Source organism: Eptatretus burgeri, chromosome 4 (assembly GCF_056783735.1).
Source record: "Eptatretus burgeri isolate ZD-2024b chromosome 4, Ebu_testis_v1, whole genome shotgun sequence".
In the NCBI taxonomy this organism is placed as follows: Eukaryota; Metazoa; Chordata; class Myxini; order Myxiniformes; family Myxinidae; genus Eptatretus; species Eptatretus burgeri.
The window spans coordinates 11,237,919-11,265,048 of NC_140964.1; the positions used below are offsets into that span (position 1 = coordinate 11,237,919).

Consider the following 27,130-nt stretch of genomic DNA (forward strand, 5'->3'; position numbering starts at 1 on the left):
TTCCTTAGTTTTGAAAACCACCACAGGGAGCTCCCATTATTCTATAGTCATTGTGTCCTCTATTTTATTGACCCTCGACTCCTGTAGGCACACACCCGAGGTCTGCCTGATGACATTGCAGGCCCAATGAGAATGGTGCTGATCAAGGGGATTGATGCCAATATGTGTTGTGGGACACATGTCTCCAACCTGAGCCAACTTCAGGTCTGCCAGCAACCTTTCTCCTTACTTCCCTGTAATGTTTGTGGAATTGAACCTGCTTGCTGGTGTTACTGGTGTGTTGTGTTGGAGCAGCACATCTATATGGTTGTCCATGATTCACTGTGTGCTGTTCCATTCGGTCTTGAAGTTTTTCCTGACTTGAGAGTCCTTTGTCCTGCAGTGAACTGAAATAGGCTTGTTTAAGGTAAGATGAGGAGGGGAAATGCTTTTAAATGTGCTGTAAGTTTCTGAGCTGGTTGTTTTGGTGGCCAGGATGGTGTCGTCATAATGCAACTTTGGCAGGAAGATATCGGTAAGTTGACAGGAGTCGGTAAATGTTACAGCCTGACAAGGTCAGTGTGCCATTATTGCTTCAGGTCATCAAAAGTGAAAATTATTTTGATTCTTCATACATGTTGAGAAGCTTTCTCAATAATTGTGGAAGATTACTTGAATGTCCATATATCCCATGAAGGTTTCTGAAGGCACTGGCAAGGTAGTTGGGAGATTACCATTAAATGTTGTTATGCTTGTGGGGGTAGATGGAGGCATTTAACAGGAAAGTTGGGTTTGAATAGAGTTGTTTGGTCCGTGCACGTGTAGGAAACATGTCGATGTAATTAAGTAGGGAGACTGTGAGCTTAAGTGTTGTGTGTCACCACAGGGGGTGGTGTAGTGTGGTGTTAATTGGATAGGGATTAAGGATAAGTTCCCCCCGAATGCGATTTCCCTCCTGTGACCTATTCCTCCGTTTTTGCATTTTCAAGCAAGCAAGGTGTGCCGAGCAGGCAGAGGCCCCGCCTTCCCGGGTTTCGTGTGAGCAAGCCACGCCCTGGAGGTGGAACGGTTGTTCGGTGTGACGTCAAGGAGAGATCAGAAGCGAGGAGGGGGTTGGCTTGGTTGGTTCAGTTCGGTGGAAGGGACGCACACGGTTGAGAGAGAACGGGGTGAGGAGATGGCCTGTAAGGACAGGACTTTACGGCTGGCTTTTCTTCGACGCATGAAGAAGATGGCACAATTCTCATATTCGTGCTGAGGCGATTTGGCTCACGTACTGAGCAAGATGATTGCCATTGGCTCCTGGTTGGGTCATGAGAGCCGAACCCCAGGGCCTCATGTATGTCACTGAGGGGGACAGTGCCATTCTGAAAAGCAGTGGGTTGGTGAGGACGATCGACGCACGAAGAAGCTGCATGGGGTCTTTGAGCCTTGGTGTTGAATACCGCTCATGAATCACCTGACGTAGGTTTCCCGCTGCAAGAGAGCGGCTTGGCACCATTTTTGGGTGTGTCTACACATGCAGGATGAAGCACCTCGATTTAAAGTTCCACAAAGACAATCTCTGGACCAAGCTAAGTGCCAGAATAAAGGAAGGACTTGCTTTTATTTCGTTTCCCCTTGTCTATTTTGGTCTGTGTGTTGAGGTGCCTTGACTTTAAGTTTAATTTATCTCATGATTATTATTTCATTTTGCATTATCCCCTTGTAAAGATTTATATTATCATTAAATTCCCGCGTTTATTTTAAGTTGATGTGTCCGTGTATTTGTCATGGGGTTCGAGTATAAACCCCCCTGTGCTGTGCATCCATCTGTGCCTCCGTCGCTCCGCCATTGCGCCCCACCCCTCCCGGGCGTGTTATCATCTCCGAGGATCAACATTTCCGCCTCCTAAGAAGAACAGCTTGGCTATCCGGGCTGGTGGTGTTAACCGCCCGTCACCACAAATTGGGTCGGGGGTTTATCCTTAACCGCCATGCCCGCGACAATATATTGTCCCAGGAATGCATGTTAAGGGCTGGCAAGATAGCTTTGAGATACTGTACGTGCACTTTCCTTTGAGCTGTATAGCCTGGGTTAGAATCTCGACCCAGCTCTAAACTCTCACCTTGGTGTTGCACATGCACAAAGGACGTTAATCCAGAGGACTTATCTGCCGGAGGACTGGGCGTTTGTGGGTGTTAAAGATGACACTGTCTTTTGTGAAGAGTGTGTGAGCCGAGCTATCATCGGCGCTCTGTCCAGATTCTAAATTCATTCACTTTCAGTCAAATGTCAGACCTCGCCAGTCATTTTGTGAAAGACTTGGGGCTTGAGCCAAAAACTCTTCCTGGCTGAACCCACAAGAAAAAACAAGTGGAAGAGCGAGAACAAATAATGGATCTGGACGCAACATAACAAAAGGAACAGCATATGGGAAGGGGGAACTGCCAACAGCAGGGCAGAGGGAGGAAATAGATGGACACGGACAAACAAGGGGTGCAGGTAATGATGTCGGGAGAACATTAGGGGTGGACATGATGGATACAGAAGTAAAATTTTTCAATGATATTTCAAAAGGTTAGGGATGGATTTGGACTAAACTTGGTGGACAGTTTGGGAATGTGACGAGGACAAATTTATTCAAATTTGGTGAAATCCTGATCCGGATACAGATCCGAGAATTTTTTGAAAATTATTTTTTCCAGTGATTCTTCATTGTTGAGAGACGTGGCCAAAAGGATATACAGCATAATATTTCAAAAAGTTGTGGACGAGTTATAACAAAACTTTGTGGATGATTTAGTTCGGTGACAAGAACAAGCTGATTAGATTTTGGTTTAGGTCCGAATCCATATCCGGCTTCTCAGTGGGATCCAAAACGTAAACTGCTCATCCTGGTGGAGGCATGTGCTCCACTGAATGCCATTCAAGTTGGCTTGTGCGTCCTTCTGCTCTCTTTGTCATTAGGGGCGATCCAACTGATGGGTGGGAGACTTTGCCGTACCGGTAACGTCACGAGTCACAACGGTTGTCCTCATGTTCCAATGCATCCACACAAAACATCTGAGGTATTCTGGTCACCTTTTGAGGGTTCTGGTTGGTTTTTCCCACCTGCCTCACACATGAAGGCTTGTTGGTGTGTATTTTGAAAGAACATAAAGGACAGATAACAGAGGAAAGACCAGAAAATATAAACTCACAGGGATAAGTCTAGATACAGACAATGGGAGAGAGGACGATCCGTCTATCTATTACATACACAATGCATATCTATTCCACTAAAAAGTACGTCACGCTTGTACTTAAACAAATATTCAGAAATAATTCACGTTATACGAAACAGTTTTTCCCCACGAGGACGATTTCCACAACTATCGTTAACCAGTTACGGAGGTAGCTGACTTGCCTTTGCGTTGTCTCGTCTGCGTTTGACTCCCAACTTGACAACAAACAATCCCCCTGGTCTTTCTCAGACTTTGCACCAATGAGTTGTCATTTATAGGGGACATTAATCCAGCAGCTTCATCTGTGAGCATTCACTGGTGGATGTTAAAGACCACACGCTACCTTTTAAAATTAGTCGGCCATTGTGTGCCAGTACCTAGCCAGATTCTAAACTTGATCTACAAGGACACTGCATAAATGACACAGCTGTTCCTTTGTAATGCTGCAACAGTAGACGGAACCAATGAACAAATCCCAGTTACACTTGCATTAGGTTGGTGATGGTCACTCCTGTCACTGGTGAGGCCAGGTAGAGGACTTGTGGCACATGGCACTTTAAAAGGACGCATCACAGGGTATTTGGCCGACAGGCTGCAGGCCATGTTGGCGAGGTGAGCTATGGAGCCCGAGTTGAGGGTGGAACTGCCAAAAAGGCAGCGCTGCCAGCTGCCAATGGTGGGACAAGCTGCGTCCTGGTAAGGCGGTCCGAGAGGTGAAGAAGGCCATGGCCACGCATGCACACGCCAGTTGAGCTTTGAGTCGAAAGGAGACAACATCTCTGTTTTCGTGGCTCATCCATGAAGGACCGTTGGAGAGACATGGACGCCATCTCCTGAACATTGTGCCATCCTTTCTTCTTCCGTCCCGAGCTGCACTTCACTCTGTTCAACGTCGTCCTGCAGAACCAGAGACTAACTCATGCCTGACACAAGTCCTTGCCTATTCTCCTTCATTGTGAGTCAGGTATTTGGTGCCACAGCTGGGGTTAGGCCTTGTAGTTTGCCTGTATCCAAGTATGTGTGTTCCCTTCTGTCCTACTTGTGTCTGTTGACCGCCAGATCTCTGCCATTATTATCTTGCCAAAACGAAGTTTTTGCAAGATATGTTAGTCAGCTTGTATGTTTTTTTTTGTTTGTTTGTTTTTTTGTCTGTAATCACGTATCGATCACTCTGCAGAGCACAGTTATCATTGGAAATTTTGGTAACTTCGCATATCAGAGTCCTATAGAGGTCCCTTTCAGCGCATAAAATTTTCAAGGTCAAGGTCAAAGGTCAAGGTCACTTTGTCGCAAATCAGGGGAGTCGACGAAACCCTTATTTTTTGAGTAATTTTGATCGGATCGTCTTCAAACTTCATGGGAATATAGTTCATGGTCTGGCGCTCAGCTGATTTAATTTTTGGTGGCGATCGGCCTTGACCTTCATGGTTAGCGCTGGAGGTCGAAAGTTTTTGACCCCAAGGTCAAATTTTGAAATCTTAGATACCATATCGAGTAATACCTCATATGAAAGCGCTTGATAAGTGCTTTCCAGATCTGTCAAAAGTTTGACGCTATGTATGTTAAAGTTAAAAGTCAAAAGTCATGATGAAAAAACGGATTTTTCATGAAAATTTTATTTCCTCAGTTGTCATCAAAATCTCTTGATATTTCATGTACAACGGTCCTGGAGAGATACCATTAAACGTACGAAAATATAAAGGTCAAGGTCAAAGGTCAAGGTCACAAAAAGGTCAATAATCAAGGTTGACGAAACCTTTAATTTTTAAGTAACGTTGATCGAAGTATCTCTAACCTTGGTGGATACATAGGGTGTGGTATGGTGCTCAGTTGATTAATTTTTGATGTTAATCAGCCTTGACCTTCAAGGTCAACCGAAAGATCATTCTTTTTTAACCCTAAGGTCAAATTTTCAAGTTTCATTTACCATATCGAGTAGTACCTCAAATTAAAGCCCTTCATGAGGGCTTTCTAAACATACAACTATTTTGACAATGTAACGTCATTTGACGATGTTATGACGAAAAAACTGCATTTTTCATGTATTTTGCATTGATTTAGTTCACATCAGAAACTCTTGTTTAGGTCACTCTGTATAGCAAAGTTCTCATTGGAAACTCTTGTGGGTTCATATATGGTTGTCTTTTTGGAATACTTTTTATTGCATTTAATGGTCAAAGTCAAGGTCAAAAGTCAAGATCACTTTGAAGTCAATTATGGAGTTCGATGAAACCCTTCTTTTTGAAAAATTTTCATCGAATCATCTCCAAACTTTGTGGGAATGTAGTCAATGGCTTAGCGCTCAGTTTATTAGTCTTTGTTTGTGATCGACCTTGACCTTCAGGGTTAGCGCCTGAGGTCGAACATATTTGACCCCAAAGTCAAATTTTCAAGTTTTAGGAACCATATCCTGTAGTACCTCAAATTAAAGTCCTCGATGAGTTTTTTCTAGATATGTCAAGCTTTAGCCATTATGACTCCATTGGGTAACGTTATGAGGCAAACACGTATTGTTCATGGTCACTCTGTAAAACGATTATCATCGGAATCTCTCGTAGGCAGATATTCCTCAAGGAGTCACTCCTAGTGGATAGCAGTTCTGTTCACCTCAGTGTGACCTTAAATAAGTCACTCATGTTCACATTTTAGCAAGATACTGGTCACCCTGGGGGTGACATTGGTTCATTTTGTTGTTAATTTGTCAAAGGAATGAATGTTCTTTGGTGCAAGTACCTTCCTGTGATTTATGAATCATTTCGTACTTCTTGCACACCTTGAGCAGAGCAAAGCAGTTTCCACATGATGTGAGATAAACCAATTTGCAAGTTTCACGAAAAATGTCGACTGAGAAAATTTTCGTACTTTCTTTGGTTGGACGGTTCACAAAACAACTGCGCAATCGTAGTTTGTTGACGTTTGTCAACTTTTTCAGATGAGGTCATGTCTCTTTTTTTTTTAGGTCATCTCTACCGAGATGACCAAATAAAGCCGGACCAAATGTCCGTCCGTCAACAATTTTTCTTTCCGATCTTGGTGAAACTTAGTAAGTGGGTAGAGGTCGATGAGTGTTGCACAACGATATAACTTTTGTCCGGGTTCAAGGTCAGGGTCAACGTCACGAGGTCATGTAAGTTTCTAAAAATCGCCATTTTCAAAACCAATCTAGTCTGCCATTCTACAAGATATTCGGCAACTGTTTATTGATTATGATAGTTAAAAATATTATCTTGTGTCTAACCAGACAGATTTTTGAATTTCCGTCCTGTTTGACCTCCACGTAACCTGGAAGATGGTCAAAAACACCTCCCGGTACAAAGAAAACTTTTTACTTCCGATCTTGATGAAATTTGGTATGTGGGTAGAGGTCGATGAGTGATACCCAACGACATATTTTTCCCGGATTCGAGGTCAGGGTCAAGGTCACGAGGTCACGAAAGTTGTGAAAGTCGCCATTTTCAAAACCTATCTAGTCTGTCATTTTAGGAGATATCTGGCAACGGTTCATCGATTATGATAGTAAAAAACATTATAGAGATGACTGTCACCCCCACACGGGGGTAATTTTTAAAAATTTATTTGTGTGCGGCCTGTGGCTGCTTGTTTGCATCATTTTCTGGGGGCACGGCTGTGCCGCTGATGCAATTCCCCTGTCACCAGCACGCTGGTACTCATTTTGCCGACCTCGGAAGGACGACAGGCTGAGTCGACCCACCTGGTGTTAATTCAACAGCCCGACAGATGCTTGAACTCAAGACCCTAGGATATTAAGCCAACCACCTAAACCGTAAAGCCTACTACAGCAGGCCTGTCATGTCCCGAATGGTATGAAACATAACGTTTTATTTTGAAAGGCCCAAGTGTACCTCAAGGAGAATTTAAGAGAAACGGTCATTATTTAAATTGTGTACTTCAAACACGATGACAGAATCACTGCCGTTTGAGTTCGAGATGCCACAATTCCCCAACCCAACTGAGTTCCACATATGTAATGTGTCATAGACCACCATGCAAGGTGGATGTGTCCGTCTCTGATGGAAATCCCAGAAAAATTGTCGAAGCTGCAAAATTAACTGCTTACTCTGAGGATTTACGAAGAAACTGTTGACAGCTACATCTGGTGATGCTCAATTCATTTTATTTTTGAGTTTTCCGTAATGTCATTGTTTGGTCACGTAAATGTAGCTGTGAGGAGGTATACATGGAAAGAAAGCTCGCCCCCTCTCTCTCTCTCTCCCTCCATGCTCGAAAGCATTTGTCATGATTTGTAGTTATCGAGTAGTGGACTCCCAATGTTGTGCTTTCCAATCTTCTTCCAGGCATGATAAAACGCTCATTCCTTTCTCGTTTGCTTTGAATCCAAGCTCAGCCACATCCAGGGACATCGTACGATGTACATCCTATGTTGGAGGACACACAGACAGTTTGTCGGTGACTTTTCTAGAAATTTACTTTTGGTTTTATGGAAAAGTGAAATGGAACAACAGGCAGTGGAACAAAAGCATAAGAGTGCTGTGGGGAAGGAGTGAGTCAGAGTGAGAACAGGGCAGGACAATGCCATTGAACTCAACTTCGCCATTTTCACGGGTCCCTCTGCATACCTTTACTGATGATGTCGAGGTCACATGGAGGAGTCGTCTTAATGGATCCGATGGCGTTTGTTCCACATCACTTTCCGACTGTGCCGCAGTAGACGGTGAACTTGAACCATGCATGGGTTAGAATTCTCCACTTGAATTACACGGGCCTGCAACATCGATCTGTTTATTATCTTGCCAAAACGAAGTTTTTGCAAGATATGTTCGTCAGCTTGTATGTGTTTTTTTGTCTGTAATCACGTATAAAAAATTCTGCAGAGCACAGTTATCATTGGAAATTTTTGTAACTTCGCATATCAGAGGCCTATAGAGGTCCCTTTCAGTGCACAAAATTTTGAAGGTCAAGGTCAAAGGTCAAGGTCACTTTGTCGCAAATCAGGGGAGTCGCCGAAACCCTTATTTTTTTTGAGTAATTTTGATCGGATCGTCTTCAAACTTCATGGGAATATAGTTCATGGTATGGCGCTCAGCTGATTAATTTTTGGTGGCGATTGGCCTTGACCTTCATGATTAGCGCCTAAGGTCAAACATATTTGACCCCAAGGTCAAATTTTCAAGTTTTAGGAACCATATCGTGTAGTACCTCAAATTGAACACCTCGATGAGTGCTTTCTTGATATGTCAAGCTTGAGACATTATGACGTCATTTGGTGACGTTATGAGGCAAAAGCATATTTTTCATAGTTACTCTGTAGAACGATTCTCATCGGAATCTCTCGTAGGCAGATATTCCTCAAGGAGTCGCTCCTGGTGGATAGCAGCGCTGTTCACCTCAGTGTGACCTTAAAGAAGTCACACGTGGTCACCTTTTGGCAAGATACGGGTGTTATTTTTTTTTTTTCTACAGTGATCTGAGGTTCGTGGAGAAGCCCGTCATGGATTACTACTACGAAATGGACATCAGGAAACATTACTGTACTCTTACCAATTAACAGTATGTGGGATTTGAACCTGAGATCCCATCTAATTGTATAATGATAATAACGATAATAATATGAGTTCCATAACAAAAGGCTTCAACATAGGTGGAGGCTATTCGGCCCATCAGGGCCATGGAATGGTTACCAACCCACGGTTGTTTGTCCGTACTCCATCCTTTTAAATGCTGAGTGTCAAGCAAGGAAGCAGCACGTACCGATTTAAAAGTATTTGGTGTGACTCGGCCCGGGTTCGAACAACCTACCTCACAGACTCGGAGCGGACGCTCTAACTGTTACGCCACCACCGAGTCTGCTTTGATTCATAAGCTTTGTGCGCGATTAATGATGCAATTTACGTTTTATTTTGGAGCATTGAAATCACCCCAGTCCGACAAGATTATCATTGTTGAAATTTGTTCTTTATCATAACCGAGGATGCTTCCACCATGCTGATGATAATGAGTGAGCTTCATATTCAATGAATTATGCTTTGTGTGTTCCAGGGAAAAATGCATTATTGCAATTGTTATGATGTAATACTGTTTTGTGTCGACTGATTGTGCCAATAGGCCATAAAGCTGCTTTGTGTGGAGAAGGGAAAGCGAAACAAAAGCAACGTGACATTTATCATCGGCGGGAGGTTGCTGCGGTACGTTGAGCGAAGCTATTCCGTGGAGCGATCCCTCGCCAGCCTGCTCAGGTGTGCTGCTAAGGACTCTGGGTAATGGATTGCCTGGAATCTTGAGCCTCCAAGAGCCAGATGATTTTTTTTGAGGAAGCGGTCCGGATGAGGTTTGGTCAGTGTATGAAGGGGACGGAGTCCTCGGTTTGACCGAGCCATCGTCCTGTGTATGAATAATTGTGCCGCTTCAATGGAAAGGCAGCCAAGTGTGCTGCTGATGGCGACATTTTTTTGTGCCCCGCTCATCGGCCTCGTCTTCTCACGTCCTCCGAGCAACCTTCGTATTTTATCGTGCTAAATGGCGGAGGTCATTACATACTCGGCAAACCTTTTGCCTCTGGTGGCTTTCAAAAGCAAATCAGGGTTTCTGGGTGAGAGGACCACAGATGAGATTGTTTCATGAAATGGAAAGTTATAATACCTTAACAATCCTGAACTATGACTTCCCCCTACGAGTTAAGATTTGCTTTCCGTCCCTAAAAAATAATGGTGGCCAAATTGTGAGGACGGTGGACTTGGTGTATCCCGTAGGTTGTAGGCCAAATCCAGCTGAAGGCAGCAGTATGAATAATTTGTAATTTAAGCTTCTGAAGGCCGAGCTCATCTCAGGATAATTGTTGTCGCCATCAGATTGTTCGTCAAAACCCAGCTGGCTTAATAATGACCTTTAGGCTTCCTGCTGCTCGACCTGGTCTGGTTTACTTGTGATGACAGTCCACACTTTGTCGTTGACTCCCAATACCCTTGAGTAAACTTAGGACGGGCGGCACTTTGCACGTTGCTCTCAATGAACATGTACCGAGCAATGGGTGGTTGGAGTAGAGTTGATTTTTCCGGCGATAAAGAACGTGACATCGTTGTGATGTGTTCATAGCCAATTAGAGCTTGTACAACGCAGTTCCACAGCACTTTTTCATTGGCCTTTAAAATTAATCAATGCGTGTATCTAACTTGTTCATCAGCGGTTTCATATCTTCGTTGATTCAAAGGATTGAATGGCTGGTTAGCTCGTGTGGGTGGTGTGCTTGCCAACAAACTGTGTAACTTTCCATTTGGTTCGGCGACAACAGGCGGCGCTGCATCGTGTCTTCCTTGCCATCTGGATTTCAAATGACCATCGTAAATTTCGGCCTGTCGGGTCCTTGGTATTGTTTATTTGCCAAAGGTACTTATGCAGCAACGCTTATCCAGATGCACCTTGTTAGAACGTAGAAGGTTCGTACTTGACCATCAGGGTCTCATTTTGCGGTGACACTGCTTTGCATTGCTGCCCGTAGTTTGTGGAATTCCTCAGTTCGACAGCGGTTCCAAAATTCTGGTTATGCAGAGACGGTTTGATAAATGTGAACCTACTTTTTTGGCCTTGTGTGAAAATACTTCAGCCATGTGTGGTCTTTGCACAAGGAGAGCAAACTCCAAGAGGACGGTGTTCCCTGCCCATGTTTTCTGTCTGCGTTTTCAGCACCAATGCAGGGGAGCATGTGGACTCTGTTAAGAGGTTGTTGAACCAAGTTCGACAGCAGCAAAAGGTCAGTGTTACTGGAAGGAGTGTTCAAAGTTAAACATTATATATATTATTCCTTACAGGTATACCGTGGGAAACCCGCAGGCATTGACAGGTATGATATTTGGACATCTTGAGTTAGATCCTGCACGTCGAGTTTTCCAAAATGGGAACTGGCAATTCATCAGATTCAGAAATGATGGGTACTGGCAAATCTTTCCTCTCCCTTCTCTCTCCTCCTCCCCTTCCACTCCTCTGCTCTCCCCCTCTCCTCTCCACCTCTTTCCTCTCCCCCTCTCCCCCTCTCTCCTCTCCCCCTCTCTCCTCAACCCTCTCTCCTCTCCCCCTCTCTCCTCTCCCATTCTCTCCTCTCCCACTCTCTCCTCTCCCACTCTCTCCTCTCCCACTCTCTCCTCTCCCACTCTCACCTCTCCCACTCTCACCTCTCCCACTCTCTCCTCTCCCACTCTCTCCTCTCCCACTCTCTCCTCTCCCACTCTCTCCTCTCCCACTCTCCCACTCTCTCCTCTCCCCCACTCTCCTCTCCCCCTCTCTCCTCTCCCCTCTCTCCTCTCCCCTTCTCTCCTCAACCCCTCTCTCCTCTCCCCTCTCTCCTCTCCCCTCTCTCCTCTCCCACTCTCTCCTCTCCCACACTCTCCTCTCCCACTCTCCCACTCTCTCCTCTCCCACTCTCTCCTCTCCCACTCTCTCCTCTCCCACTCTCTCCTCTCCCACTCTCTCCTCTCCCTCTCTCTCCTCTCCCACTCTCTCCTCACCCACTCTCTCCTCTCCCACTCTCCTCTCCCACTCTCCCACTCTCTCCCTCTCCCACTCTCTCCTCTCCCACTCTCTCCTCTCCCACTCTCTCCTCTCCCACTCTCTCCTCTCCCACTCTCTCCTCTCCCACTCTCTCCTCTCCCACTCTCTCCTCTCTCACTCTCTCCTCTCCCATTCTCTCCTCTCCCACTCTCTCCTCCCACTCTCTCCTCTCCCATTCTCTCCTCTCCCCTCTCTCCTCTCCCCTCTCTCCTCTCCCACTCTCTCCTCTCCCACTCTCTCCTCTCCCACTCTCCTCTCCCACTCTCTCCTCTCCCACTCTCTCCTCTCCCACTCTCTCCTCTCTCTCTCCCTCTCCCACTCTCTCCTCTCCCACTCTCTCCTCTCCCACTCTCTCCTCTCCCACTCTCTCCTCTCCCACTCTCTCCTCTCCCACTCTCTCCTCTCCCACTCTCTCCCTCTCCCACTCTCTCCTCTCCCATTCTCTCCTCTCCCCTCTCTCTCTCCCTCTCTCCTCTCCCCTTCTCTCCTCTCCCACTCTCTCCTCTCCCACTCTCTCCTCTCCCACACTCTCCTCTCCCACTCTCTCCTCTCCCACTCTCTCCTCTCCCACTCTCTCCTCTCCCACTCTCTCCTCTCCCACTCTCTCCTCTCCCACTCTCTCCTCTCCCACTCTCTCCTCTCCCCCTCTCTCCTCTCCCTCTCTCCTCTCCCCTCTCCCACTCTCTCCTCTCCCACTCTCCCCTCTCACACTCTCTCCTCTCCCACTCTCTCCTCTCCCACTCTCTCCTCTCCCACTCTCTCCTCTCCCACTCTCTCCTCTCCCATTCTCTCCTCTCCCACTCTCTCCTCCCTCCTCTTAGTGTAGTATATAGTAGAAAAATCGTGCAAATTATGATACAAGCATCAAATTTGGCATTTCTGTTCTGCAGGGCTTTCTGATCAAATCTGCCCGATTGGCCATTTGAAAATCCAAATTTTGAAAAATTTGAAGAAGAAATTTTTTTTTCAAAAAAAATTGAAGTCACAGCTGGCTGAAATTCTTGAAGCGCAAGTGAACATCCCAGACAGAGAACCAAGGGGAGATGCAGTCATCATTGATGGCTCAGCACTTATCAATTCCCTACCTCCACGCACTTCAAAGATATTTGATGACTATGCCAAAGAAGACATCATCCCAAAGGTGGAATCCTATGGTGCCAGGTACGAGAGGGTGGACGTAGTGTTTGATGTGTACAAGAAGTCAAGTCTGAAGTCCGAGGCAAGGTCGAAAAGGGGGCAAGGAATCAGAAGAAGAGTGACAGGAACCAGTAAGACCCCAAGTAACTGGAGAAGCTTTCTTCGAGATGACAGCAACAAGACTGAGCTGTTTCACTTCCTTGCGGAAAAGATGTGTGAAGCACAGACGACAAGCACAGTCATTGTCACAAAGGAGAAGATGCCATTAGCAACACAAGGAAGTCACTGGATGCTGTGTCTCCATGTTGTCATGAAGAAGCTGACACTCAAATATTTGTACACGCCAGGGATGCAACGACGGATGGTAGCAAGTCCATTATCATTAAGGCTAATGACACGGACGTACTAGTCATAGCAATATCTGTACTGCCATCCTTACAGGAACTAATTATTGAGAACATGTGGATTGCCTATGGCCAAGGAGCCAAGGCACGATGGATTCCAGTCCATGAGGTAGTTTCTGCAATGGGGCCTGAGAAAACTAGAGGGATCCCCTACTTCCATGCGTTCACTGGATGTGACGTCGTGTCTGCCTTCCGCGGTAAAGGGAAGAAAACTGCATGGCAGACTTGGAACGTCTTTGATGATGTTTCTGAAACATTCACCAATCTCAGCCAGCATCCAACATTGATTCATGATCTTGACTTTGTTGAAGTTTTTTATCTTTTTTTCAAATTTTTCAAAATTTGGATTTTCAAATGGCCAATCAGGCAGATTTGATTAGAATCTCCTGGAGAACAAATTTGCCAAATTTGATGCTTGTATCATCATTTGCACGATTCCTCTCAAAAATTGCTGTTATCTGCCCTACTATCATGAGACATGTATGATTTTATTGATGACGTACACGAAATTAAACGGGTTCTGGTTCCTGGTTCCTGGTTCCTTGGTAGCTAGACACTATCTTCTCCGTTCTGAGAGGCTTTCTTTGAAAGCTGAGGATACCTGGTCCGGAATTGTGTTGCTTTTTTGTATACTTAGTTGAGGCTCGTGGAAGAGGATGAAGGATGTCATTGGTACACTGAATGGATCAGGACAAAAGATACAGCAAGGAGAGAGAGGGGGGAAACACCAACAGCAGAGCCGAACGCCAAGATGGGGGGGGGGAGGGGCACAAATAATGCGTGTGGGGTGGAATGCGGGGGCAGGAGAGGATGAATGTACCATGTACTGTCGTACCAAGAGTCATGAGATACGTATGATTTTATTGACAACGTATAGTCAGCATGGAGTGGACAAGATACAAGAGGGAAAACTGGAAATTTGGAAGCAGGAGGGATTGGGGTGGGGGCGAGAGGGGAAGGGGGATAAGGGTAGAAAATGTCATGGTTTTGTATTGGGGACAATCTGAGAAACTGGTGAACAGCTGTCTTGAAGACCTGGAGGGAAGAATGATATTGAAGAGGATGTGGAAGATGATTGCACAGGCGGTAAAAAACGGAGGAACAAATGAGTGGAGGTGAGCAGTGATCCTGGATTTCGGTAGTTTTACCAGAAGAGGGTTGGTGGTGGACCATGTGAGCCCTGCATAAACTTGGAGGGGATGAAGCACAGAAAGAGCAGAGGGAGCAAAACCAGAAGGGAGGAGGTCGAAGACAGAGAGACCCCAACCTGTCTGTGATGGTGAAGTGATAAGCCCATGGACTCCGCTTCATCGTGGGAGATTCCAATGATCTTAAAGGACTTGGTTTCCACAACGTAAAGCTGAGTAAGTTGTGAGGCAGGACCGCCATCCCTGAGGGGAGGGCAGTCCTCCATCAAGCTGAGGATGAAAGCCTTGTCGATGGATAAGAGTTCAGATGTGCCAAGGAAGGACTTTGCCAATGGAGGATGCCCAGTCAGTGACTGGCTTTGGAGGCCAACTTTGAAATGTGGTTTGCCCAAAAAATACTTTGGCTGAGAGCGAGACCAAAAAGTTTGAGTGACTGAATTTTTTTCAAGGCGATTGTTAAGATAGTAGATTGGGAGGTTTGCCAGATGGTCCTTTCAGTGAGAGATAGTGAGAGTGTGAGATTTGTCAGGATTGAAAGACATATTTCAAGTGTTTGACCAATCTTGTGATTTTCTCAAGATCTGAAGAGAGGGAAGAGGCTGCAACCTGCCTGTCTGAAGGATGAAGGATGTCATCTGGAGCAGAGGGTAGCGTCATCAGAGAAAAGATAATGGGGATTTTCTTGATAGTCAAGGAGATCGTTGATGAAGATGAGGAAGAGGACTGGGCCCAGAACACTGCATTGGTGAACTCCAGCCCTGACACGGAGAGGAGATTAAAGTATTCCGTTGAGTGCTACACTTTAGCTTCGAGAGTAGATGAAGTCAGTCAGCCATGTGTGGGATTGGTCTTGGCTGTCATAGGAGACTGTTTGGAGAGTACGACAGGATGCCAGACTGTATCGAAAGCACAAGATATGTCCACAGAGACTGCGCTGATCTCGTGTCTGACATTGAGGGCCTCCATCCATTGTTGGGTGAGTCGAAGGAGCATGGCCAAGGTGGAGTGACCTGGTCTGAAACCAAATTGATGATCTGAGAGGAGGTTGTTGGACAAAAGGAAGGATTTCATATCAACTGTTTTTGATGGGATTCCATGACCTTGTTGATGATTGGAAGGAAACTGATAAGTCTGTAGTTGAGTGGATCAGTTGTTGCTCCTTTTTCAGGACCAAGGGTGCCGGAGGCGTTATGTTTCCGGGTTGTCCGTCCATCCGTCCGTCCGGATTTTCGTTTACGCGATAACTCAAGAAGAAAATAGTAGAATTTCATCAAACTTGGTAAAAAGGTAAAGTAAGACAGGGCAATTAAGTGATTATATTTTGGGCCAGATGTGATAAAGGTCAAAGGTCAAGGTCAAACTCTGGAATTTTACTGTTTACGCCCTAACTCAAGAAATATTGGATTGAATTTCATCAAACTTGGTACAAATGTAAAGTTAGACAGGGCAATTAACAAATTAGATTTTGGGCCAGATATGATAAAGGTCAAGGGTCAAATATGTCAATACTCAAGGGTTTGTGCAGGAGAGTGAAGGCATACCCATCGACTGCGCGCAGTCAAATTACTCTAGTTATGTAATGCGGTGATGTTGGCGGATTTCCAAGGAGATGGAAGATGACTTTGCGGAAATGACGGTGGAAAGGTCACTGGAGGATGTGCAAGAGCAGCAGAGAAGGTTTTTAGAACACGTGAGGTAACGCCGTCTGATACAGTAGCAGAGTCGAGATTGAAAGAACCTTCTCGACCTTCTCAGGTGCATGCATGTTAAATGATCAGGGTTGGTTTTGCTTTTGTAGCCTTTCCCATGAAACTTCATGGCTTGAATTGGCGATTGCTGTGTTGTTGCTATCTTCCCGAGGAAGATCCCACTCTCTGCTGGCCGATTATCATTGAAACTCCATTAACTTCTCCCACTGGGACTGAAATGGCAATGAGACTGTTCTCTGATGTTTTCCTGTGTCTTTTTATTTATTCGTATGAAGCCTGCGGCTGCCTAGCTGAATAATTATCTGTGGGCACGACTGTGCTGCTGATGCAATGCTCCCTGTTACCAGCACGCTGGTACCCATTTCACCAAACTCGGAAGGATGGCATGCTGAGTCAACCCGCCCGGTGTGAATTCACTGGTGGGCGGGGTCTTTGAACCTCAGACCTTGAGATCTTAAGCCAGCCACCCTAACCGTGAAGCCAACACCAGGCTGTTCCTATGTTTGTTGATATTTGCAGCTTCGCAAATCAGCTGCACGTGCGGGCGATTTTTATACACCTGAATGGGCATCCCATGACTTCTGGGAGGATGGTGTGTGCCCATGGCCTTGTGATGCAGGCTAAATTCAGGGGAACTTATCCAATATATAATTCCATATACAGATATCCTGCAGCTGTCGCATTTCTCTTTATTTTTATTTCTCTAATTTGAACGATCGGTATTATGTCAGCAGCACAGGCCACATTTGTTTGCTCTTTTCAAATGCTCTGGATTGTTGGACTTGACGTAAATTATGCATCAGGCAAAAACATCCTTTGTGCATTCAGTCATTTTGACATCACAATTGATTCCATTTGAGTGGCTGGGCCTTTTCCTTGAGTGGAAATTCGTCCAGTTTTGATGACGTTCCAAATGTCATTTCTCTCACGACATGCACTTGGCGTTCTTCCGGTGTCCGCTGTCCTTGACATGTTTTGATATCAAGTTTTTGCTAGTCACGGACAGGCCGGCTGATGTTTCCGTGTCCTTTCATTCCATGTTGCAGAACAAAAAGTGCCTGCTGCATGATTTGGCTCTGCTTACAGCGCAGAGTTTTCTACAAGAACCAGCACACGATGGACTTCTGTCACTGCACCGGTGCACAGCACTTACAAACACCCTCTTTGTGACCATTCTGACATTATATGTATGTGTGTGTGTATATATATATATATATATATATATATATATATATATATATATATATATATATATATATATATATATATATATATATATATATATATATATATATATATATATATATATATCTTCTTCTTCTTTCGGCTGCTCCCGTTAAGGGTCGCCACAGCGGATCATCCGTATGATCCGCATCATGATTTGGCACATGTTTTACGCCGGATGCCCTTCCTGACGCAACCCTGGTCGCCTCTTACGACACAGGGATATGGTACACCTATTTTAACCGGGGTATACACCGGCCCAGTACACTGGTACTCATTTCGCCGACCTCGGAAGGATGACAGGCTGAGTCAACCCCCTGGTGTATTAATTCAGTGGCCCAACGGGGCTTGAACTCAGGACCTTTTGGATCCCAAGCCGCTGCCCTAAACACTGTGCCAACACCAGGCTCATGTATATATATATATATATATATATATATATATATATATATATATATATATATATATATATGTATATATATATATATATATATATATATATATATATCAGTATATATATATATATATATATGTATATGTATATATGTATATATATATATATATATATATATATATATATATATATATATATATATATATATATATATATATATATATATTGTTACGGATTTTAGAATCCGATCTGATAAATGCATCCACAAATCCAGGTCCTCAGACAGTTATTTCTTAAAGTGCATGTTCAGATTAGCCCCTTCCCCATGTCTAATGGGATTTTAAACGTGATGCGCTGAGAAGGGTAAAGAATAGATCCCCTCTCTGATGGGAAGCTTTTTTTCTTTACGACAGACACGTTTACACACATTTCTTTTGCGAGCTCCAACGCCCGCCCTTATTTTTCCTCAGCATTTCTTTCCCGAGTTCTGATGCACGCCCTCATTTTTTCCTCTGCATTTCTTTCGCGAGTTGTGACGCACACCCTCATTTTTCCTCAGCAACGTTCTTTCGTGAGCGCTGACACCCGCCTTTTTTGAGAGTGCACGGGTCGTCATGGTAACCGTGCGCAAGTGGGGCGGGGTGAGCTTTGGGCTGACTCTGCGCCCACCGAGACGGCCCGCAGATATAAAAACAAATTGGAGGTCCGTTTTGAGGCGAGAGAAAGAGGAGGGAGAAGAGAACGAGAAAGAAAGCGAGAGTTGAAGTGCACCAGGGAAGAAGTGAACCAGAGAGGAAGCGTGCAAGCTAGGAAGTGTGCAAGTGAGCAAGCGAGCGTGTGGTGCGCGTGTTGGTGTAAGCAGCGCTGACGGCGAGTGAGGCACGGGTCGGTCACCAATAAGTGAGGCGTGGGTCGGTCACCGACGGACCGTGTTGGTCACTGGACGTCACCAGTTTCGTGAAGTGTGAGGAACTGCCCGTGTCGCAGCACCAGGGTCGAAACTCATGACAGACGATCTCGGTGCCCTCCAGATGTCGACTGGTGTTCAAGGCTGTTCGCGAGAGGGTGCACGGCAAGGCTAGGTGCTGACGACGGACGTGACACACACGCACACATTTCAGGACGTTTTCACTTCACGGACGACTACTTTCTAGTGAGCGAGACGACTCTTCTCCCCCCCCCCCCCCCGAATGATCTGTTGGGTACCCATGTCTGTGTTTAGCTGTAAGTTAACCCCCGATAAGCATCTGCTCTTTGTCTCTTTCTTGGCATTTTGATTGATTTTCCTTTGGAATTAATTCATTTATTTACATTGGGAAAAAAAACCTTTTTCTTTATTTATTTTATTATTAATAATTCATTTGTCCATTCCCAACCTGTCACTGTTTGTCCTTTCCTTCCATTGGTCTAGCATTGTTTGAACCGAGATAGACTGGGAGGTAATTACCACAGATTTGACCAAAAATCGTCGGCACGCACCAGCGCTTAAAACGCTCGGCCACCCTAATTAAAATATAATCAGATAATATTGCTGCTTTGCCGAGGGCGCGCTCCCTGCTCAGGTAACCACTTGACCTCGAGTTAAACGGAATAATTAGACGGTGGACACTGGAACTCGTGGTTGACTGGGTGTTGTGCGTGGTTCTAAAACAACGCACCGTACCACATGTTAATTGTGAGCAGTTGCACCAGGTCCGGCTCCACCGAGTACAACCTGGGATTAATCCCCCTGAGTGACAAGCTGGTGTCTTGCTACCCGTTGCCGCAACTGGTGTCCGGGAGTGGGAGATTTTTCAAACTCCTTGATCAATAAATTGGTGTCAGGTCGTCGACCTTCATGCACCTCAAAATTCAGAGCGGTTAGACCAAATTTTAGTTAAATTTATTGGGACGGACAATGGCAGACCAACACGGGCAGGTCCCGGTGAGCCATGTAGATTATGTAAATATGGATGCGGAATTGCCCCAGGACCCGCATGAAGTCACAATGGAGGGTGAAGAGGAAGCAATGGGAGAGATGGAAAATAACCCCCACCCATGGCCTCAGGAAAATGCAGCGCCGATAGCGCAGAACACCGGGTTATCACCACCAGTGCAGCCCAAGAATGACATGATGTGGTGCCTGATGCAAATAATGGCAGAAGTAATTATGAGTGAAGATAACAAAGCGTTTTTCAAAAGGATGAGGGAAGATAACAACAGAAAAATGGTCGTGATGGGCGAAGAAAACAATAGAATGGAAGTGATGAGCAGAAAAATGGACGTGATGGGTGAAAAAAACAATGGAATGGAAGTGATGAGCAGAAAAATGGACGTGATGGGCGAAAAAAACAATGGAATGGAAGCGATGAGCAGAAAAATGGACGTGATGGGCGATGAAATAAAAAGGGAGATGAGTGAAGCGATGAAATAAAAAGGGAGATGAGTGAAGCGATGGGCAGAGAAATGGCGGCGGTACGAGAGGAAGTAAGGGAGTGTAGGATCGGTGTCCGGGAAGAGATGAGGGAGAGCGAGGCCAGACTGATGGGAGAGATTGGGAAGATAACGTAGGAGGTAGAAGGACTGACGATCGGACAGAATGAGTTGAAGGAACAAATGGAGAAGAACACAAGGGCGATAAAGGAGTTAAGGCTCTCTTGTATGTTAGCTCTCATACGAGCCTCGACCAAGGTATACAAAATAAAAAATAAAAAAAAAAAAAAAGGGCCGCCGAGAAGGATATGTGTATATGTATATATTGTTGCGGATTCGCGCCCGCCGGCGTGCTGACGGCCACGTAACTCGAATCGCGGCACGTCGCCCACCGGACGGACAATCCAGTCGTGACCCTCTCGGGCTAACGCCGGGAACCAGTCACGGGTGGACCTTTCGGTCTCACCGCGATCGAGCCAATCAGCCCCCGCGTGGGATAGGGTTGCTCGCCAAATTCGACCTACCTAAGTACCCACGCGGAGGGTAGACCGGGCGATCGCACCTCGCCGCAGGTCGACTTCGGACACGGGCCACTTAAGCGACCCGTTCCGTACTATCGGGATAACCGAGCGGTGTTATCATCGACCTCGAAGGTTCGATTAATTATCGGGCGTATTCAGCCCACTACCAACCCTTTACGTGAAGCAAGATGAGGATTCAAAGAAAGAAATGACGAAGCGAAGCGGGAAACAGTTCAACACAAAGCACATTTATTCGCGGCACACGGGAAGCACACATATTCAATTCCACCAAAAGCACACAGAAAAGAAAAACACAATTCAATTTACACAAAAAGCAAATGTAAAAGCGAGGACACAATGCAGAGCTAATACCGACTACCGAGCACACGGCAACACTTATACAATTTTACTTCACAGACGGCGCCGACAACACATACCCAAAACCAAGGAAAGAATACCCTCAAGGATGAGGCGGGCCTGAGGCCGAGACCGGGTCGGGCCTACCCGTCTGGTGATGAGACGCGGAGCGGCGATGGTGCCTCAACTCCGCGGGCCTCGCGGGCAGTGTCTGGTAGGGGGTGGGAAAGGGGCCCCCTTGGTCGCACTATCTCAGCGCGGGGGGAAACAGGAGGGGGTTGCTGATGCTCGGGGTATAGAGGATTTTTATTGCCCCGCAACGAGCGTCTCCACCTCGGCCAGGTCGCGCTGTCGGCCTCCTTGGGGTGCAGCTCCCTGCACGACGCGAGCACCCCCTCGTCTGCCCTCGCCGCCTCTCCACAGCTCCGTCCCCTCCGTTCCAACTCCAACGCACACGACGACCAGCTCCTTCTTGCCAACTCCACCGCCCGCGAAGTCTTGACTCTCTGTTCCCTCTCGACTCTCCTACTCTACTACTCCGGACTGAAGAACACGGTCCTTTTATCAGCCCCGTAGCTTCGCCCTCTCATCTTTGACCCCCTCCCTTTGACCTTTCACCTCGCTCCCCATTGGCCCGAGAAAAAGTGGGCGTGAATGCTTTTTGATCCATAAATTTGCATATATCGATCGCCCTCCAACGCCCTGGAGGCGGGGCCAAATCGCCCCTCGCTCACCGATTGGACAGCAAAAAGTGGGCGTGTGTCGTTTTTGATCCGTTTTTGAAGCACAAAATCCGTGATTTTGTACACGCTGTTCGGCGCGCGCCCTGCACGAGTCCAACACTGGTACCCACAGGCGGCGCAAGAACGGTGGCGATGCGACGGTTGCGAGGTGTGACGTGAAGGTCATGGCGGTTGTGGTGAAGCGGTGGTTGGTGGTGGCAACAATGGCGGTTGGTCCAAAATAAAGATAGTAAAAGAAAAACGGCTATCCTGAAGAGTCGCAGCACGCATAAATGACATGTATTCCCACTAGACAACGGGTTTGGGCCTAACTACACATGTACTTACCGAGATACCTCACCTAAGGGACCTGAATGGTGATTTGCGAATTTGGTAACCACAACACTACCCCCTCCCCTTTTTACAGACTCGTCCCGAGTCGTCAAATTTTCGTGTGCCATCATGTGTAGTTTTCCCCTAGTACATTTTACCTACGGATCCCTGAGTGCGACATTCATGGTATTCGTGTCCCCAAAATAAATAACCTGAGGGCTGCGTAACTACCTAAACAAACTCACTCACACGGACGACTTAAATAAAATTGCCGGCGCTAAGACATACATGCCGGGGGCGCACTCATATTTACAGTACATCTTAACCTTAACTTACAAATTTTACACTAAACCATGGCCCAGGATCATTGAACTCTGCAAAAAGAAAGCAGTTAGCAGGGAGCCAGGCTGCCCGCATGCAGTCTCTGGCTCAAACAATGCAGGTGACAGGGAACGTGGCTGGCTGCTCACACGCAGTCCAAGGCCTTCCCTTTTGAACTGAACGCAGTGAACCACAACGGTGCATGGGCTGCACAAACGCAGTCTCCGTGCCAGCTCAAGTGGCACACGCAATGAACACAACGAATGGATGCATGGACACAAACACGGTGCACGGGCCGCCACTGCAGGCCCGTGTTGTAGCTGCCAACAGGGCAGTTCTCGCAGCTTGCAAACTGTTGCCTTGCGGATCCTGGCGCACATGGAAATGAACAGGGGGGGCAAAGCAAAAATTGAACGGGGCGGTGAACCTGGGCAGTGGGCATGGCATGGCAAAGGCAGCAGGCAAACACAGCCCGCAGAAGAAGGCCGCTGCAGGCAAACACAGCCGGCAGATGAACTGGCCGGCACAGGCCTTGAAGAAAAAACAGCCAGCCGGCAGATGAAGTGGGCCGGCACAGGCCTTGCAGCACAGCAGCTGCAGACGATCCAGCCGGCACAGACCTTGCAGCAAAACAACAGCTGCCGATGAAGTTGGCCGGCACAGGCCTTGAAGAAAAACAGCCAGCAGATGAACTGGCCGGCACAGGCCTTGAAGCAAACACGGCCAGCCGATGGCACAGGCCTTGCAGCAAAACAACAGCTGCCGATGAAGTTGGCCGGCCTCCGCCTTGAAGCAAAACACGGCCAGCCGATGAAGTTGGCCAGCTCTTGCCGTTCAGTGGAGGTTGGTGGAGGGAGTGCGGTGGTGCTGGCCACTTGGAGGGCGGGCTCGGACCTACCTACCTGTCTCCCTCCCACCTATCGCCTTTGCCTGTCACTGTACATACCCACTCCCTAAATTTGTCAAACCCCAATTTAGCCCCAACTTAATTTTTTTTTTTTTAACTCCCCACTATAAATCGTCCCCTAACCCCCTGTACTGTCCTTGTTCGGCTAACCTATCCTGTCACCTTGCCTACTCCCAACCCCTACGTTCCCTTCCCGGAGGGGAACAAGGGAGAGCTAACGTCCTGTGTCGAGGCCCAACGAAGCCTCAGAATGGCCTCCCCAGAGTTCGGCGATCTATAACCAAAGTGAGTCCAGCGGCCCACAACGACAGCGAGGGGATGGATGGTGCGGAGGGGTACATCTCCTAATCTACCCTATCCATTTAACTGTTAAACTACCCCGGGGCTTTCAACAAGCGCCTCTCGCTTAAACTATTGGTTCTAACAACCCAGATTCCCGTCGCCTGTGTTGGTGTCCTCACAATTTCGGGCCTCGCCCCCCAATTTTCTCTCCGTGCCCTCACACGGTCTCCTGGCTGGGACACGTGGCTCCCTTTGGCAGGCACGACCCTCTGCCGATTCTCCCGCTATGGCACCCCCGGGCACTACACTGCCTCCGAGCCTACCAGCTCCCTAACACCGGGGAGTGCCCCCATGGCACCTCCCCTGAAACGCACACGTGGCAGGCCGGCCTCCCGGGCCCCTTTCCGAGGGTCACCCGTGCCCACAACACTGCCCACGCGGCTAATGGCGCCCCGGGCCCCCGCACCAAGCAGGCGCACCCGTGCCCACTACTCTATCCCGGCCCCCCATGGGCCCTTGGCCTACCACGGCCGACTAGCCTGGTGCCCGGGGTACCCACTCAGCGATACTCACCTTTCGCAGCCACGCTCCCAAGCCCGTCAACAGGGCTCCTGCACCCCTCCAAATGGGTCTCGAGCCTACTTTCCCACCAACAACAAAACAACCTCCATTTTTCAATTTGACTAACCCAGCTAACTCAATCTACACTGACCCCGGGGTCCCTTGGGCGGGAGTCACTCCTCCCCCCAATCACTCATCGCACCATGCATTCCCCATTCACTCCACACACACAGACCCGCTGGCCTCACTCACTCAACATGTACACGTACTCACCTCACAACCCACAACTCTTCAACACACACACCGCTGAACTCTGCCATTCTTCCAACTACATTCCCTAACTAACTCGTGCTCCCACGTCATCCCTTAAACTACAGCACGTTCCTTTTAACACTACGTAGCTAAACTACATCAACTCTACACATCCAAAGTCTGTCTCTGTCTCCAAATCAATCATTTTATTTCCCAACCTAAATCTGGCTGCAATCCCTCTAACGAATCCATTCCACGGACTCCATGAGGACTTACCCCTGCCCCATGAAGTCGGTCTAGCTAAGCTAACCCTTCCCCCTAACTAGTTTCCATCCTGTGCCCAGGTCAAGGGGGGTCTTCCACCCCTTGCCCAGGAATCCTGTGCACCCGAAAGTGAGGCTTGCTTTTCTTTTTTTTTTTTTTCCATGCGCATCACCAGCGCGGCAACTCGCGCACTTTGCACCTGCCCGTGACGTCATGCAGCTGCACGTGTTCCTCGTCCCTCCTTGGACGGTACCATCCGGCAGAGATACCCCTCCTGCCGGATTCCAACCCCACGTGCAGCCATGACGTCACCGTGCGCATAAAAAAAACACAAGCCCCACGTCTCGAGGGGTTCCCCACGCGAACACATGTGCTTTGCCCATTGGAGCTTAACACACACGATCGCGTGGAGAACCCGTCCGGTCCAAATCCGTAGTCCTGCCTAAACTTTGTCCGTCCGCGGGATCGGCAAATCCACCGCGTGCGTTTCCGGACCGGGACTTCACTCTCGCAAGCGAGCACGTGGTGGCCTCGTGCGTTGCACAGCACGGACCGCGTGCTCACTGCTGGGTGAACCCGGCACGGTCCCCGAAACAACTACAGCCGCTACTCGGCTTTCTCTCCTCTGTCGCCGTCTCCGTCTCCATTCCACACACGCATACCTGCGTGTTACGACGCACACAGTCCACTTCATCACATTCACACCGGGAGACGCGGCTGCGTGCTCCCGCATGCCAACCGACATCTCCCTTACATACCGCTCTCTCACACACACGGTCTCCCTTGCACACAGCGACCTTGCACACGGCCGTTCACTCACGCGTGCGGGGGCACTCACCCGCGGTGCCTCACTCGCACTCCGTGCCTCATCCACACACGCGGGGGAACTCAACCGCTGTGCCTCATCCACACTGGCCGTTTCACTCACACACACGGCCTCTTCCACACACGGTGCCTCACTCATACAGGCCGTTTCACTCACACCCACGGCCTCTTCCACACACGATGCCTCATCCACACACGGCGTGCTGGGAAGCACGCACTCCGGCACCATCACCACCACACCACTCACCCACGGGGACGCACTCACACCTTGCACCACACACACAGGGACAATCACACTGGGGATTTGTGTCCCCACAAGGGTCTCCGGGGCCTCTATACCCCCCAAGCTCTCCAAGCACCCGTTCACAGCACCCGTCCCCTCAACCTCGCAAAGCACGACCGAACTCACCTGGTCGTGACTCGCCTCAAGGGGGCATACTCCCTCCCCTCGTTCCTGGAGGAGGCCACCCAGGTGCTCGCACTGGGTCTCCACCCAGTCCACCAGCTCACCCCCCTTATCCTCCACTACCTCCGTGTGTGTGTGCGTCACTTACCCCGTCCTCATCGTGCAGTCTCTCCTCTATCGTTCCCTTCCCGGCTACCGTCACTGCCAACTCTTCACCCTTTACCTCCCTTGTCTCAACTATTATTATTTCCTTTGTCGTCACCTCGTGTCTCGTCTCACACGTTTTGGTCTCCCCATTTAATTTTTCCCTTTTGGTCACCGTCGATTCCTCTGTCACGACCCTCGCCCAACACGCCCCCTGAATTATTTTTTTACCCGCCTCCACCACGGGCCTGTCAGCCGTTGCACCCCCTTCCAGCTCGTTTGTTCCTACACGTGGAGTCGCCATTTCCAGCTCCCTGGTCACGGCCTTCATGCCCGCCTGCAGGCATCGGCCCATGTTCTGCGTCTCACCCCGTAGCTCTTTCATTTCTTTTTTTATGTTTGTTTCCATTCCGTTCATTTGTTGTGTATTCGCATCCAATTTTTGTGTATTCGCATCCAATTTTTGTGTATTCGCATCCAATTTTTGTGTATTCGCATCCATCTTCGTTTTCACTTCATTTGTATTTGTATCCATCTTTTCATTCATTTGTTTGTTCATGCCTTTCATTTCGTTTTTCATATTCGCTTCCATCTTTTCGATCATTTCCGCATTCATCTTTGCCAGCATGGTGAATAGCTGGGCCATGTCGGGTGCGCTTGGGTGAGCCGTTTCGGCAGGGATCGGGGAAGGGTTTTGGTGGAGAGGGGGGGGGAAGGTGTCATACACCGCGGCCGCTGCCGCACCCATTTCGGGCTCTGGGTTCAGTTGGGCGAGTCCGTGTTCCTGCACAATCAACATTTCCTGCACGGGGATTCCATCCTGGACCATGGATTCTACACATTCTACATCCATTTCTAATACCCCCGGCTCCCGCTCGCCTTGAGACGCCATCTTGCTTCTCTTAAAGGGTTAATTTGCTCGCTCGTAATTTGGAGGGAATCGGGGGTCGCTTCTCTCACCCCTGGACCGATTCCCGTGAATTTAATTGGAGACAGGAGAGCCCGTTTTCCTGTTCTCCAATACCAGTGCCGCGAGGAGGGCGATGAATTTGTATCGCACGACCTGACACCAGTGTTGCGGTATTCGCGCCCGCCGGCGTG

At 47.9% G+C, this 27,130-nt stretch overlaps 1 protein-coding gene across 3 annotated transcripts in view; it reads left to right on the plus strand.

Annotated features, from left to right (window-relative positions):
- AARSD1 (alanyl-tRNA synthetase domain containing 1) overlaps nt 1-27,130 on the plus strand; it is a 77,340-nt gene that overhangs the window by 25,290 nt on the left and 24,920 nt on the right. For all 3 annotated transcript variants that reach the window (XM_085876936.1, XM_085876935.1, XM_085876937.1), the window contains exons 6-9: nt 88-204; nt 9,271-9,401; nt 10,846-10,912; nt 17,151-17,242. In XM_085876936.1, the coding sequence (XP_085733062.1) occupies nt 88-204; nt 9,271-9,401; nt 10,846-10,912; nt 17,151-17,242 (407 nt within the window). The remainder of the gene's footprint in view (nt 1-87; nt 205-9,270; nt 9,402-10,845; nt 10,913-17,150; nt 17,243-27,130) is intronic.